Consider the following 16,266-nt stretch of genomic DNA (forward strand, 5'->3'; position numbering starts at 1 on the left):
CAAAAAAAACCCCTGCTAATGTCTCTAGTTGTGGTTGCTCCAAAAAGACTAGAACTTAAGGTTTAATAACACCAAAATATTCTTGGATTGGAAGAAGACGGCCAAAGATGAAGAAGCTATTTCTCCCCATACCCCTTCCCAGATTTTCCAACAGCTCTCTCTTCCCTATTCCTGTGTGAATGAGGCAACTGGGCTCCCTAAACGCTGTCCACCTTTCCCTCCGCCAGCTTGCAGTACAGAAAGCGCATGTTAAATAATAAATGTGAGTTTGAGTGTCACTAATAAAATTAGAATGTTAAAGAGCAGCATGCTTTTGAAAATCAGCCTCCTTAGGAGGATCCTCCCTGTGCAAGTCCGTGGGAAATAACTTTGAAAGGAGCGATATTAATTAGTAATACAATTTATCTTCCGGAAGCCCGATGCTTTGATGACCGCCGTGGCATAGTTCATAAGCCTCTAAACGAGTGCTCAAAGAAAATGGTTCAAACCACAAATTCAGCTTTGTTTTCTATCCTTGAACAGATAAAAGAGTCAAATTGATTTCAGTAGATCTAAATTTTATGTGGGCATCTATGTGATGGAGGATTATGAAGTTGTAAAAAATGCATTTGTGAAAAGTTTTCAATGAAATGCTAACTAAAATGCTTGTGATGTAAAAAAGGGGAAAGGTGCAAAATCCAAAATTAAATTCATGGCCTCGGATCTCAGCTTTCTTGATGTCTGAGTTTGCTCTGTCATGTACTAGATATGCAAATTTGGTAAGATACCTGTTCTGTGGCTCCTGTGTTTCCTCAACTCTAAATTGAAGGCAATAGTTAAAAATTACTGCAGAATAGAGAGTGGTCTAGAATAGTGCCTGGCAAACACTCTATAAAGAATAATAATTACTATTACTTATTTTCTAGTTTGTAAAAAAATAATGCAAGGTGAGGAAGATTACCTGGAAGGCAGTAACCCAAATATTGTTACTGTTTGCTTCTGAACAATATGTTTGTGGGCAATTCTTTCCTGCTTCATTGCACTTTGCAATATGTATTCTTTCATAATAAAGTTTAAAAATTAAGTTTTATGCATACATGGCTTGATGGAAATGAAGGTGGACATCTGAAATAGGTTAAAATTTATAACCAATTTTACTACTGCATTAATGAAATATTAATTAAGTCTATTATACAGATGGTGTGCCAGGAATTACATTTACCTTCTTTTACTTAATTCTAAATACGTTCTAACTAGAAATTACTTTCTCAAGTTTAGCCAATGTCAATTTAGCATTCCGGAAGAAAGTCAAATGTTTATTGTAATCTTACTATTTTGACCTACTAAAATTAAAAAATATTTTATTTTTTAATTAAAAGAAAATTCCATGCGAAAGCCCCAAAGATGCCTTTCGTTTTTAAACTTTAATTAGCATCCACTTTGGTCTCTGACACATATTGCTTAGATATGGAAGTGTTAATAGCATGGCCGCTTGATTACAAAAGGCAATGATTAATTTTATAGCAGACAAAAAGGGTATGCCCTGATTACAAAGGAATGATTAAGGCGGAATGTCAGACATTGCCCATTTATAGCAATCTTTGTCATCGTCAAAGGATAAGACTCTGTAAAAGTTTATATTTAGAAACACAGATACTTTGTACTTGACACAGTCGGGAGTTTGTGCCTGCTGGATGAATCACCCAAGTCCAGGAAAGGCCTGAGACCTTCGCGGGCCACGTGGTCATGGCCAAACACCCTAATGCAGAGTGGGCCTACGGGGCCACCGTAGTCTCCATCCTCCTTTCGCTGCGAGTCAGAGCACTTGGAGGGCCTCTTCTCTCTAAAGAAAGAGGTGAGAGCGGAGGACGGGAAGCCAAGGGCGGGAAAGGGCAGTCTGGTGCCATTGTCACACGTGCAGCAAGGGCGGGTGGTGGGTGCGGGGAAGCGGGCGTGTGTCCTGGAGCAGGGGAGCCGGCCGGGAGAGCGCTGCGGGCCCGGCCGGGAGCACCCCTCGGATCCTCCTCCTCCTCCGTCACCTGCTCTCCAGGATCCTCAGGACTCGGCGATAAAATATTTAAGAGCAAACTCTGGATCTGGGAGCCGGGGCAAGATGAGCTTAGAATCCCTGTTTGAGCACATCCTCTTCTCCGAGCATCGGGCCGAGGAGGGCCGCCGCCTGATGCGGGAAGGTCCGCGGGGGCCCCAGGGGTCGGGCGTGGGGCCAGTGTCTTCTCCATGGGGGGGCGGTGTCTCGGGGCAGGAGGAAGGCCCCAAAGCAGCGGTCCCGGCTGTTCCAGGAGGGAAGGACAGCTGAGAGGGGCCTCGCAGCACAGGCTACAGAAATGGGGACTGCAGAGGAGATTGGGATGTGCTGAACGATTCCATGTCTTACAGTCAGGTCGGAAATAAACAGATGTCGTGAAAAAATTAAGACAGCAACCGAGGAGCTGAATGAAGAGAAAACCAAGCTGGAATCTAAGGTATTTGCAGGGAGAGCATGCGCATTAATACTTGAAAAGGCGTGTTAACTTGACTTTCTGAAGGTATTTTACTAAGTTAATTGCTGAACCTTCAAGTAGGAAGCAGGCTAGTAGGCTGGTTAGCTAGTTCCATGTTGCCTGGGGGTATTTCAAGTTGTGAATCCAGTGACGCCTTCCAGTCTCATATAATGTCTTAAATAAAACTAGCCTAAGTAATAAAGACTCTATTGTCCATATTGCGTGGTTGTTAAAGTTTTTAAGAGTACAATGTCTTCGGAAAAAATAATTGTTCCATAAGTAGTTGGTGTGGCATATACATTTTGAATCATGAATAATTTAAGAAGTGTACTATGTTGATGTAACAATTGAAGGTAACTTTCAAACAAATCTCTGCCTTTTTGTTTTTCAATTCTTTGCTACATTTTGGACATACCTTTCATCCAAAAATATGTTTTCCACTAACCTTTCTCTCTTATCTGCAGTATTGGTAAAGTTTGGTTGTGTTTTGTGGTGGTTGTTGTTGTTATGCGTATCCAGGGGTCTCAAACTCGTGACATGCGGCCCGCCCACCAATTTTTGTGCGGCCCGCAGACTGGCCCGCAGATTAATCGACGAAGTTTGATTAGTCTGCGGGCCGCACAATTAGTCTGCGGGCCGCACAAAATTGGTGGGCGGGCCGCTGGGCCGCGAGTTTGAGACCTCTGATAGACAATTTTAACAGGGTGACATTGATCAACTAGAGTACAGTGGTATCTTGAGATACGAGTTTAATTCATTCTGTAACTGAGCTCGTAAGTCAGTCAACAAATATATCAAACAAATTTCTCCCACTTAAAATAACTGAAATAGATTTAATCCATTCCAGCCCTGTGAAACATCCCCAAACCATCCTAAATTATGAAAAAAGACATGTTTTTAATTAAGAAACACACATGTATACTTTACCAGTGCATAACAAAATATATGAAATAAAAGAAAAAGGTGTTATTTAGTACTGTATTCTTACCTTGGAGACAGATGAGTGTGGCTAACGGAGATGAATGGCGGGGGAGGAGGGAGGGAGAAAGGGATGCAGGCACTGTAGACACGTAAACTAAAACTAAACTTTCTTAACACTAAATGTAAACTAAAACTGCATTTTCTTTAAACAAAACTAAAACTGCACTTTCTTTACTTAAAATGAAACCACAAAAGCTTGATTGTAAAAAAAAATGCACTTTCTTAACTTTAAACTTAACCTAAGCTTAACATTACATATTTTTCATTTAATCATCACCTGCTTTTGCCTTTCTGGCTGCACTTTCAGTACTTTCACTTGCAGGACTTTTGAATAAAAATCTATCCAAAGAGGTTTGCTTTTGCCTGCCTTTTAAAATGTTACAGAAATGTGACAAACAAGTGTCATTAAAAAGTGCTGAAGCACAACCAGTAGGAACTTTTTCTGGCTGTTTCTTTTCAATGAAACTTAAAAGCTTCTCCCACATTGCCAGCATGTCTTTAATTTCACTTGTAGAAATCACTTCCTTGGACTCTGCCTCCTCCTCACTACTAATCTCTTGCAGAAGCTCCGTATGTTGCATCATCTGTAGCTCCTTCAACTCCTCAGTTGAGAGTTCCTCCTCATGTTCCTCGACGAGCTTGTTTACGTCACCCTCATCTACCTCCAGACCCATCAACTTTCCGAGGGACACAATCTCTTCCAGCGCTTCTACCTTGGTCTTGGTCTTTGGTTTGAATACTTCGAAGTCCCTGTCTGCAACAACATCAGGCCATAACTTTTTCCATGCCGAGTTCAAGGTTCTTCTTGTAACCTTTTGCCATGCCAAGTCAATAATGTGTAAACGATGTTGTAGTGATCTTTCCAAAACTCTCAAAGGGTTAGAATTGTATTCTCAGTCATCTCAGAGCAGCGGTGGAACGAGTGCTTTGTGTAAAGCTTTTTAAAGTTGGAAATGACCTGCTGAGCCATAGGTTGCAAGATTGAAGTCATGCTGGGTAGGAGGTAGAGGACTTTCACAAATTTGAACTCATCGAGAATGTCATCTTCAAGACCAGGTAGGTGGGCTGGAGCATTATCAAGGATTAGTAATGCTTTCATCAGGAATTTATTTTCTTGAAGATATTTCTTCACTGCAGGATGAAAGACGAGATTTACCCATTCAATAAAAAACTGCCACATAACCCATGCCCTAGCATTGGCACGCCACATAACCTGCAGTTTTTCTTTAGGAATCTTGTGAGTCTTAATGGCTTGAGGATTTTCGGAATAATACACTAGCAGTGGCTTTACAGTCACTGCTAGCATTTGCACACAACGCAAGGTCAGACGGTCCTTCATGGGTTTATGGCCTGGCAGCTTCTTCTCCTCTGTGGTGATGAAAGTCCTCTGGGGCATTTTTTCCCAAAACAATCCTGTTTTGTCACAGTTGAACACTTGTTGGGGGATGTAGCCTTCCTTTGTGATAAGCACAGCAAAACGTGCGATGTACTCCTCAGCTGCCTTAACGTCAGCACTCGCAGCTTCACCATGCCTCACCACCGAGTGGATGCCAGATCTCTTCTTGAAATTTTCAAACCAGCGTGACTTGCCTTAAACGTATGTTCTGCTACCTCTTTTGAGGTTGATGGTTCTTTCTTCTTCAAGTTACCATAAATAATACGTGCTTTTTCGCATATTACAGTCTCCATCACTGTATCTCCTGCCAGCTCTTTCTCTTTCACCCACGCCAGCAGAAGCTTCTCCATTTCTTCATGGATATTTGTCCTTAATTAGGACAGAATTGAAGTTCCTTTCACTGGATTTGCGCTTTTGATGGCATCCTTTTGTTTAAGGAGGTACAAATTGTAGATGTATTGCGGTCATACAGCCTTGCCAATTTAATCACTCGTACACCACGCTCATGTTTTTCTATTATTTCTTGCTTTACTTCTATCTATTCATTTTAGAGAGGAGAGAGAGAAGGAGAGAGAGACAGAGAGAGAGAGAGAGAGGAGCTGAAAGCATCAACTCCCATATGTGCCTTGACCAGGCAAGCCCAGGGTTTTGAACCGGCAACCTCAGCATTTGCAGGTTGACGTTTTATCCACTGCGCCACCACAGGTCAGGCGCTTTACTTCTATCAACATCATTCTCTTCTTCTCACCACTGTCCTTTACACTTACTTTCTTCGGCTCCATAATAATACACAAAAAAGTTAGTAAGAAATTCAAAAATGATGCAAGAACGAGTACAGCGCATGAGATTCGACTTGATTCTGCGGGTAACATGTGAGAAAGAACAAGATGGTGGTGTTGTGCTGCTGATACTGGACCCATGTGCCAACATGCCAACTAGAGGCAGCTTCCCGAATCACTACTCGTATCTCAGAATTTCGCTGGGATCTTGAACAAAAATACAGACTGAGTCGCAGCTCGTATCTTTAAAAAAAAAAAAATCATATGTTGGTTTTCTCGTATCTCAAGGCACCACTGTATACATAGTTTAAGTTTGGTTGTTTTAAATAGAAGCGAGGGATTCTGATGGCTTCTTGAAGAGGATTTGGCAGGGTGGGTAGACTTTGGGAGAGAAGCATCTGGGGCCAGGGAGGGCCTGAACAAAAGGAGACATACCCATAATTGGGAGAAAAATCTCCCAAAGCAGAGGGACGTCTGGGAGTAGGGGAGGAGTAAACTGTAGCGTGTTGATTGGGGAGCTGTGGTATTCAAGTCATTTTCAGATGTCTCTGAGCTATGGGAGGGAGGAAGCTAAGGATATCATCAAGTGGATCACAATGAAGGCCTTGCTGTGGACAGGGGCAGATGGTCATGAAAAGTGTTTGTTCAACTCCTAAAGATACACTATGCAAGCAGTGTGCGATGGGAAATCTGTTTGAGGAAGTCTGTTTTCTTACGCTGTGAGGAATTCCCAGTTCTCTTTTTGAGTAAAGTAATCATAGAGCCTTGTTCCACCTGGAGAGTTGGGGCTCTTCCTTCCAAGTCTTGCTCAAACATCACCTTTGAAGCTCCACCTTGGATATGTTGGAAAAGGTTTTTTTTATAACATTCAGTTCACCACTTTACAATTAAACAATGCATTCTTGTGTTTGTGTTTGGATCCTTCACTATTTTCTGAATAATGTATCTGGAATTTTTTTCTTACCTCATTTTTTATTCCCACAGCCTATATCCAATGCCTCACACAGAAAACATGAGTGTTTTAAATGAATTAATGAGTACCGATAATGAGATAATAGGGAGAATAGTGCTGTCTTTTAAAATAAAATTTGGAACTATTACTTGGTGAAACCCTGGGTCCTGTCTTGTCTGTGAAGAGCAGATCAATGAACTAACAACAGTGGCCAAAGCTGATGGGATGGGCAGAGCATTAAGAATGTTGTGATGGAGCTCGCTTTTTCTTAAAAAGAATTAAGATACTTTCAGGATTAGTAACTAGAAGCTATTAGAAGTAATAGGCAAAACATATACAATTAGGAAATGTATAGCTAACACTGAGCACTTTCTATATGCTGGGTAGTGTTCTAAATGTTGCAACTGTTAACGCCTTTAATTCTGGCAGTAAAATCCTGTGATGGAGCATCATCAGTTTTTAAATTTTATTTTATTTATTGATTTTAAAGAGAAGGAAAGAGAGAGAGAGAGAGAAACATTGATTTGTTGTTCCACTTATTTATGCATTCATTGGTTGATTCTTGTATGTGCCCTGACCAAGGATTGAACCCACAACCTTGGGATCTCAGCACAGAGTGATGCTCTAACCTACTGAGCTACCTAGCACCATGATTAATTCCCCTATCTAGGGAAAGAAACCAAGAGGTTAAATAACTTGTCTGAAGCATATAACTTAAACTACCACAATGAAATTGCGACATATTTTATTAAAACAGGTTTTCTGAGCTCATCTTAAACATTTTTTTCACATATAATAATGTATCTGAAGCTTTTGCATCTAGTTTAGGGCAATGTTTTTAAAAGGTCACTTGTGTAAGTTTTTGTACAAAATGTATTTTTCCTGGATTCATGAAGCTATTGATCTGATAGATAACAAATGTTAAAAAAAATTACTCAGAATATTTCTTTGGAAAAAAAATTAGGCTTACTTCTTGTAACATTTTCTTTGTTAGCAGCCTGTTTTGCTGGAAAATGGAAATGTAATTTGTTGATAGTGTACACACACATAAAAAATGTTGACTCAAATATTTATACTTGAGATAAGAGAGAACATCCCTAATATTGTTTAGAAACATTTTTTGAAATTACTAATTAATATAGTCTCACAAATGTGCATTGCTTTTTTTTTTTTTTTTTTGGTGACAGAGACAGACAGAGAGAGGGACAGATAGAGACAGATAGACAGGAAGGGAGAGAGATAAGCATCAATTCTTCGTTGCGGCACCTTAGTTGTTCATTGACTGCTTTCTTATATGTGCCTTGACGGGGGGGGGGGGAGGGGGGGGCTACAGCAGACTGAGTGACGCCTTGCTCAAGCCAGCAACCTTGGGCTCAAGTTGGTGAGCCTTGCTCAAACCAGATGAGCTTGCTCAAACCAGATGAGCTTGCACTCAAGCTGGCGCCTTGGGTCCTCTGCATCCCAATCTGACGCTCTATCTACTGCGCCACCACCTGGTCAGGCACTTTATAATCTGGTCATATATGTGGGTAATAATACCATTGTATCTTACTAATAAAATTAACATATGAGGGTCACAGTTCATATAATACTAATTTGTAATTGAAATAATTTGAATTATAATATAGTGAAATGGTTTAAGTGTATATATATGTGTGTATAAAGGTTTTAAAAGTGGAACCACAATTATAATGTAAATGACTAATGGGAAGAACTGAAGAAGTAATCATAAATTGATTTCTTGTTTCTTTTATTCTCAGAGTTAATTATATGTCTGCCAATAACAATGAAAATATATTTGCTGGCATATTTGACTTGGCAGTTATTGGCCAATTTATCAAGTAGAAGCAGCACAAAAAGAAACTAGAACATCATTTGAATAGGCCAGTACTTGAGCTATTTGTACAGTGAAACATGCAGAAAATAGTCTGGGCATTTGTTTTAGAAGTTGCTTGTGGTCAAAGAAATGTATTTAGGAAGTACAGGATTCACTTTTCTTCTGTTCTGTAAAACCCAGGTAGCATGTAATTAGAACTTGAATAATAGCATTTGCCTTTCAGGGCTCGATGAGTTCTTTAAATATGTGGTTGCAAAAGTCTCAGATTATACAGTATGAGTCCGTTGTGAATTGGACAGCTATGGTATGCCTGGTTAGGTTTGGTAATGTGAAAACAGAAAGACAGGAACATGCCCTGGGTTTGCGTTAATGCTTACCAATATACCTAGAGCTGCTGAGTGTCAGAGAGGTTTTATCGTATTGTTGACAGCAAATCAAAATTAAGGACTCACAGAATATTTGTAGTTTCTTTTAAGCACCTATAAGAGTTTTTGTATGTTTAAAAAATAGTGTATGGCTAAAACTGGGGCATTTATTCTTTCAAAACATAAATATAAAACCTAACATGGTACCATAGTTCCTGAAGAGGAAGTGAACGAGGCAAAGTCTGAGATGATTTTGTGAGTTATTTTCTTCTCCCAGTTTTACTGCATAGATATCATAACAATAATAAAGCTCTGGCTGGACAGCTCAGTTGGTTGGAACGTTGTCCCGGAGCGCGGAGGTTGCCGGTTTGATTCCCTGGTCAGGGCACTTACAGGAGCAGCTCGATGTTTCTGTCTCTCTCCCTACCTCTCATAAATAATAATAATAATAATAATAATAATAATAATAAAATTTCATGAACTTTTAAGTAAAATTATATCGGCTCATGCAAGCAAGGTAATAATGAGTTTGGAAAAGATTTTTGATAATCCTTTGTGCTGCTCATCACTAATGATCCATCTCAGTAAGACAGCAGGTCAGGATGAGTAAGATGTGCCCTTTGCCCTTGAGGGACTTCGAGTCAAGCCAGAGCTATTACCACTTCTTTCGAGGGGAGGCTCTAGCAGATGTGGACCAAAAAAGGTGCTCTGTAATAAATTTAACCAAAAGTAACCTCACAGGGTGATCTGATGATAATAAATTTCTAACTGGGAAGGTCATGATGGGTATTCACACCACAGGCCTTTAATTTCCCTGGAGAGTAAGCCTCGTCCATTGTTTTTGTGCATTTAGATGAACACACCTTTGAGATGACTCTTTTTCTCAGACCCCTTGGATGGATAATCACCTTCAAGAGAACACACAGTCTTGTTAATGGCCTGTATTGCAGTCCCTGCCTTCCTGTAATCTTCCTTGTGTTCACTCTTTAATTCCAGATGTGTAAGACAAACTGGAGACATTCTTGGGCATATTTGAAATCCTGCTTCCTGGTATGTCATCGGTTTGACTTAAATAAACTCATGAAAATTCTCCATGGGTTTGGATGTTTCTTATGTTGACACGGTTTAGAGTGTTTGTTCTTGGTTGCAAGTAACAGAAATTCAGTTCAAAATGGCTCAAACAATATTGGGAAGCTATTGATTGATTTATATATTTGAAACTCAACAGTTGATTCTCTTGGGTATTCCATCTAAGAGGAGACTTTCTAGGTCTTTATTTACAGTTCCCTAATGACATTAATGTCAAACATATTTTCAGGGTGCATATTGGCCATTCAGCACCTCTATTTTTGACAGGAGCTAATTAATGATTATGTACATGGGTACAGTTTTTTTAAGGGGGAGAAAGCTGGTCTCTGAGAAGTAGCAGTCTTTCTTCATATTAATTGAATTGAAATGATCATATTTCTAAATGAAGTGAAATATATTACACATAGTGTAAGATATTTTTCCCTGCCAAGAAAAGGAACGGGGCTCGGAGCCGCAAAGTGTGGAATAATAAACAGCTTTATTGAGTACAGAGCGCACACCCCACCCGGCAAGGTTGGCCCCGAGGAAAGAAAGAGAGATGGAGGTGCAAGATGGAGGTCAGGGAAGTTGCACGGATTAAACCGCGTGGGAGATATTTAAAGGGTCCCTCTAGGGAAGTGGAGCTACTATGACGTGGTAAAATTTCACTGGCTGGCAGATGATCGCTTCTTTCCAAATGGTTCCTGGGAAGCTTCCTTTGGCGGCTTGATTGTGGGCGGTCCTAGCCAAAGTGGGCGGGTCTGAGTTCCCCACGTGACCATCCCTCATCCAACGACCTTACACATAGCATTTATTAGAATCCTTTCCCTCAACTTTGGTTTCACAATCTTAAGAAAAATCTAGCCTAACCAGGTGATGGCGCAGTGGATAGAGCGTCGGACTGGGATGTGGAGGACCCAGGTTCAAGACCCCCGAGGTCACCAGCTTGAGTGCGGGCTCATCTGGTTTGAGCAAGGCTCACCAGTTTGAGCCCAAGGACACTGGCTTGAGCAAAGAGTCACTTGGTCTGCTGTAGCCCCCCCCCCCCCATCAAGGCACATATGAGAAAGCAATCAATGAACAACTAAGGAGCCGCAAGGAAGAATTGATGTTTCTCATCTCTCTCCCTTCCTGTCTGTCTGTCCCTATCTGTCCCTCTTTCTGACTCTGTCTCTGCCCCCCCCCCCAAATCTAAAGACTATTTCATGTAATAACAGTCTAGAGCAAACTCGGTAACAGTATGCCAGATAGACTTTCTGTTTGTAAGGCTTATAAATCACAAAAGTTGCATACTTCCTAGTTCGGCTCCATAAAGTGCAAAAGCTACTACATTGTTTCCAGTTATAAAATCTGTGCCTCTGTTTCTTTTTTTTTCTTTCTTCTTTAAATAAATTGTCTAGCCTGAAATGTTAGAAATGTTTTGAACAACAACCAAAAAAACGTTCTTTTCCAGGAACTGAGAGAAGGGCCCTCTAATTAAAGAACATTATGTTTGTGGTGCAGTCTATAGCAAACACGAGGTTACAGTTTCGTTTGCTAGCCTGGTAACACTATGCAGCACAAAAGAATGCCATGTAAGACGTTTACCTTTTGACAGTTGATTTCTTGGAAAATCAATTAACTATGTTCTTCACTTCTCCTAAATATCTCCAATCACACATTGGAGAATTATTCATTCAATGAACATTTGCTGAACAACTTCTAAATCACCCCATGAAAAATTTACATAGCATGTAACAAATGTGTGGCTTAGAGCAGTGGTCCCCAACCCCTGAGCCGTGGACCGGTACCAGTCTGTGGGCCATTTGGTACCGGTCCGCAAAGAAAGAATAAATAACTTACATTATTTCCGTTTTATTTATATTTAAGTCTGAACAATGTTTTATTTTTTAAAAATGACCAGATTCCCTCTGTTACATCCATCTAAGACTCACTCTTGATGCTTGTCTCGGTCACGTGATACATTTATCTGTCCCACCCTAAAGGCCAGTCCGTGAAAATATTTTCTGACATTAAACCAGTCTGTGGCCTAAAAAAGGTTGGGGACCACTGGCTTAGAGGATTGACATCAAGCAACTACATATAAACTATTAGCTCAAAAATTTTGATGTTCTCATTTTTAAAAAATGTTTGTAATTACTTTTCATTTTCTCTATGTATTGATAATTGTGTAAAGAAAACCTTATCACTTGTGTCATGAATAATTATCTAAAACATGGGAATAGAAGAGGTTGCCAGATGTCCTCTGCGTGTAGCACTGGGCATTTTCTAATAGCTCACCTACCTGGGGATACTCTGGTTTTCTAGGGGTTTGTACCTTTGTTTTTGTTCTTGAGTGAACCAGCCATTTTCTGACCTCAGGACTTTGTGCTCTGCTGCCTGAAATGTTTCTTTTCTCAGCCATTAGTGTTTTATGCACACTCACTTCTTTTGGGTCTCTTCTCGTAGGGTGGCCCACTAGTCTGGAACGCGAGACTTTCGGTTCTAACACAAGAGCCCCGTGCAAATCTTGGTGGTTGGTGACATTTGCCACTTTAGAGCTGTGGTTCTCCAAGTGGGATTTGTAGATCCATGGGTGTTCCCACAGGGTATCACTCTTTGCCCTTGATTAAAATGCAAAAAAAAAAAATGTTACTTTGAGGCTAACCATTGTTTTTGTTTATTTGTTTTTAATGTGTGTGATGAGCGGGGATGCTCACGCAAAGTACTTCTGTGTTCCAAAGCCCAAGGATTGTGTCAGGGGAGAGTACTCGGGCAACTGAGTTGCAGCATGAACGAGCTATTTTTCTGAAACACCATTTTTTCTTGAGTAATGACAGTCAAACCATAGTTAAATAAACTTGAATATTTTGTAAAATTTTCTCAAAAATGAGCTAAGTGAACCAGACGTTGCAAGAAAACAGCTGAATATTGTTGTTTTTGGTGGTGTTATTTTACCAATGATAATATTCAACCTTTTTAAGAAAAATTCAAATTTTGGGAAACAGATTTGTCATGTAACATTGACAGTTTTATGATACTTAAGGATATTTCTTACGAGTTTGTTAGTGATATTAATGAATGTTATTTTTAGTATTGTATTATGAAATTTATCAACATTTGGAAGATCTGAATAATTCAGTGAAGCACAATTTTCCAGATGACTAGTGCATAATGATACAAATTCTGCCTGGATGAAAGACCCATTCAGATTCCACGCTGCAACTAACCTTTAAGGAACTACCACTTGTTGAGAAGAATGTGCACAATCATTCCGATTCCAACTACACATCTTTGAGAGGCTGGGTTTTCTTTCTTGACATCAACCAAAAAATCATATCGATTACAAAATATTGAATAAAGAAGCAGATATGATAATCTAGCTGTCTTCTATTCAGCCAGACATTAAAGAAATTTGCAAAAACAAAGTGTAAAATGCAACTCAACTCTTTTATTTTTTTGTTTGGGAAAATATTTTTTCATAAAAATATATTTATTTTAACATGAAGTGAGTTTATTCTTAAAAGAATTAAATGTTTAGGAAAACATTTTAAAAATTCTCAGTTTTAATCTTTGACACAGAATATATTTATAGCTATAATCCACAAAAAAGTCAAACAAGTCAATAATTTTTTAAGACTATGAAGTCTTAAAGACTGAAAACATTGAGAATGCCTACCTTAGGACTCTCCCTGACCTTCATATATAAAATAACATCATCTCATCCCATCTCTTTCTACCTTTGTTCTTTATTTTGCTTTTTCTTTGTAGCACTTAATGTGTCTTGATGTATTTTATATTGATCTATTTATTATTTGTTGCCCCTAGTGGAATGTACATGTTACAAGGAATACAAATTCATGTATTTCTTTTACTGCTATTATTCCCGGTATCTACAACAGTGGGTGTTAAATAAACATTATTGAGCAAATAAATTAATTTAAATATCTTCTCATAGAATTTGCTATTTTCTGTTTTCCCCTTTAAACCTGTGACCTCAGCGTTCCAGGTCAATGCTTTATCCACTGCGCCACCACAGGTCAGACCCCTTTAAATTTTGCTTATTTCATTTAATGACGTTCTTCTATGGTAGTGCATTTCCTTATGAGCTTTGAAATCTTTTACTGTAGACTTATATTTAACCAGGCTTTTCCTTGGATTCCTGCATATCCCTTTGATAAAAAGAAAAAGTCCCCGAGGAGCTGTTTCACCACTGCTTTTTCTTGTCTGGGACCGGTTGTAGGTGAGTTTTTGAGCTCAGGATTTCCTCACATCCATGAGCTGTTCAAGCCTGGGGTGGGGGCGGGGAGTTTCTTGGGTTGGACTCCTCTCCCACTCATGGCTCAAAGGAGGCTGATCCCTTGCATGCTGCATTTCTAAGCCCGCAGGTGGAGATGTGTTCATCCACTTGCATAGCTGCCACAGACACTTCTGGATTCTTGACTTTATCTAATGAGCCCAGTTCCAGCTCCCTTTGGCCTTGACTTTTGGTCTTATGTGGGCATTGAAAGCCCTACCCTCTGATGCCTCTATCCAACCTCAAAGATACCCCTGGGACTTGAATTCTATCGTGATGATCTCTGGCATGATGATTTCTCTCTCTCGTTTTCAGCTTAGCTGTATAAATGATGTATATCTTAAGTTAGTTATATTTTATCCTGCATTTCTCTGTGTTTGACTAGAAAGTGGATCTTTTCCATATTTGCTTAGACTGCCATATTAACCAAAATTGTTCACTGTAAAATTCCTTAATGCTTGAACTGCCTCATTCTTGATTTCTTATTTTTATTTATATTTTGCTGAGTCTATATAATTGTTCAAGTAATTTTTTCAGGAAGAATATGTACATGATGGATTTTTTTCTAAGCCATTAACATTGCAATTTCTATTTTCATACTTGACTGAAAGCTTATCTGTATAAAGAATTCTTGACTCAAGCCTGCTTTTAAATAATTTTACAGATCTAGCACTATTAGCACTCTTGCCTTCTAAAATTTATTAATGCAGAGGAGAATTATTAAAGTCAGCCTAGTGTTTAAAAAAATGTTTTAGGTAACCTGTTTTGTTTTGTTTTTCTCCCTTGGTTGCTTGTAGAAACTTTTTTATCCTTATAATTCCAGATTTGTGCATAATTATGTCTATTAATTTTGTCTCAAGTGAGGATGAGCTCCCCCCCCCCCATTTTAACCTCAACTATTATATTCTGGTATCTTTTTCAAGTATTCTATTTCTTATAGTTTAGATCTTTGTTCTCTCTTCTCTGAATCTATGTCTTGGACAACTTTTTCTACTTTCCATCACGGATTTCATCATTTTCAGTTAGTTCTGTTATTTAATATTCTACATATTTAAATTCTGTGTTTGTCTTACTTTTTTTACATTTTCCTAATTTTCTGATTTCATTTTTAATCTCAAGCTGGTATATCTATCTCACTCTCGTATGTCCTTCCTTACTCTTGCTTGTCATGGACATATCTTTGTTTGCATGCTCTTGAGGGCATCAGGTAATTGATTCACAATTTTTTTGTATCCTATTGTAAAGTATAGAGATATACAATGCTCTTTCTCTGTAATCTTTTGTGTGATTCTCGTTTCCTCTTCTGTTAGTATTTTTTTGATAGAAATTATGTTGTTATTCTGTGAGAACTGCTCAAACTTACAGTTTTCCAACAGATATAATGTATAAATTGTTCTTTTTCCCATTCTTGTTTTCTTGAGTTCTTGAAGAATGAACTCTTCTTAAAGCCAGAGCTGCTGGCTGACAAGTTGATGTGAATATCTTCAACACAATTTCTAGTGTTCTTGTAGAATACTTGACTAAGGTATGGTCCTTTCTTGTTTGTGTGCCAGATTTTCTTATTATAAGGAGGAAATATGTATTTTAAGGACTCTGACATTTTATAGTTCTTCTATTAAAAGAAGTACATGAAAAATCACTACTGTAAGCATTCCGTTGTTTAATATCCTGACAGAATAGGAAGATGTAGTGACAGGCAAGGTTAGGTACAACCTCCTGAGGTGTCAAGTAATACAGAAGTCACCTTATTGCAAAGTATCTCCCTAGTAGGAGTCTTTCAGCTTAAGGCATCTCATTACAAAAGAATACTTCTGTTTTACCACTCTTTCCTCAATCAGCAGTTCTCTGAGAATGGGAGTTTTATTTGAGGAAACAGGAAGCATAGTTTTGGAGAATGAGAGTTATTTTGAGAAGGGAAGATTTAGGTTGGCAGTGGACTTTAGAATACCAGATGGGTTCAGAAAAGATGAATGAAAGAGGTCAAGGGCAATCCGGGTACTTCTGGCTGTGCCTGTGAACTTGATGCTGCTGGACAGAATTTCTCTTATAGCCTTTGGTTTTTATGTGGTCTTATGAATTGTTATTGCCTGAATTAATATTTCAAGATAAGTTGAAAGGCTTCCTGCCTCCAC

General features: G+C 39.0%; 1 protein-coding gene across 1 annotated transcript in view; it reads left to right on the forward strand.

The window, feature by feature from the left end:
• The first annotated feature begins 2,092 nt into the window (after positions 1-2,092).
• Positions 2,093-16,266, forward strand: part of CCDC172 (coiled-coil domain containing 172) — a 40,539-nt gene continuing 26,365 nt past the window's right edge. Inside the window, exons 1-2 of the mRNA XM_066238216.1 lie at positions 2,093-2,171; positions 2,377-2,462. Of these exons, the coding sequence (XP_066094313.1) occupies positions 2,093-2,171; positions 2,377-2,462 (165 nt within the window). The remainder of the gene's footprint in view (positions 2,172-2,376; positions 2,463-16,266) is intronic.

Source organism: Saccopteryx bilineata, chromosome 7 (assembly GCF_036850765.1).
Source record: "Saccopteryx bilineata isolate mSacBil1 chromosome 7, mSacBil1_pri_phased_curated, whole genome shotgun sequence".
NCBI lineage: Eukaryota > Metazoa > Chordata > Mammalia > Chiroptera > Emballonuridae > Saccopteryx > Saccopteryx bilineata.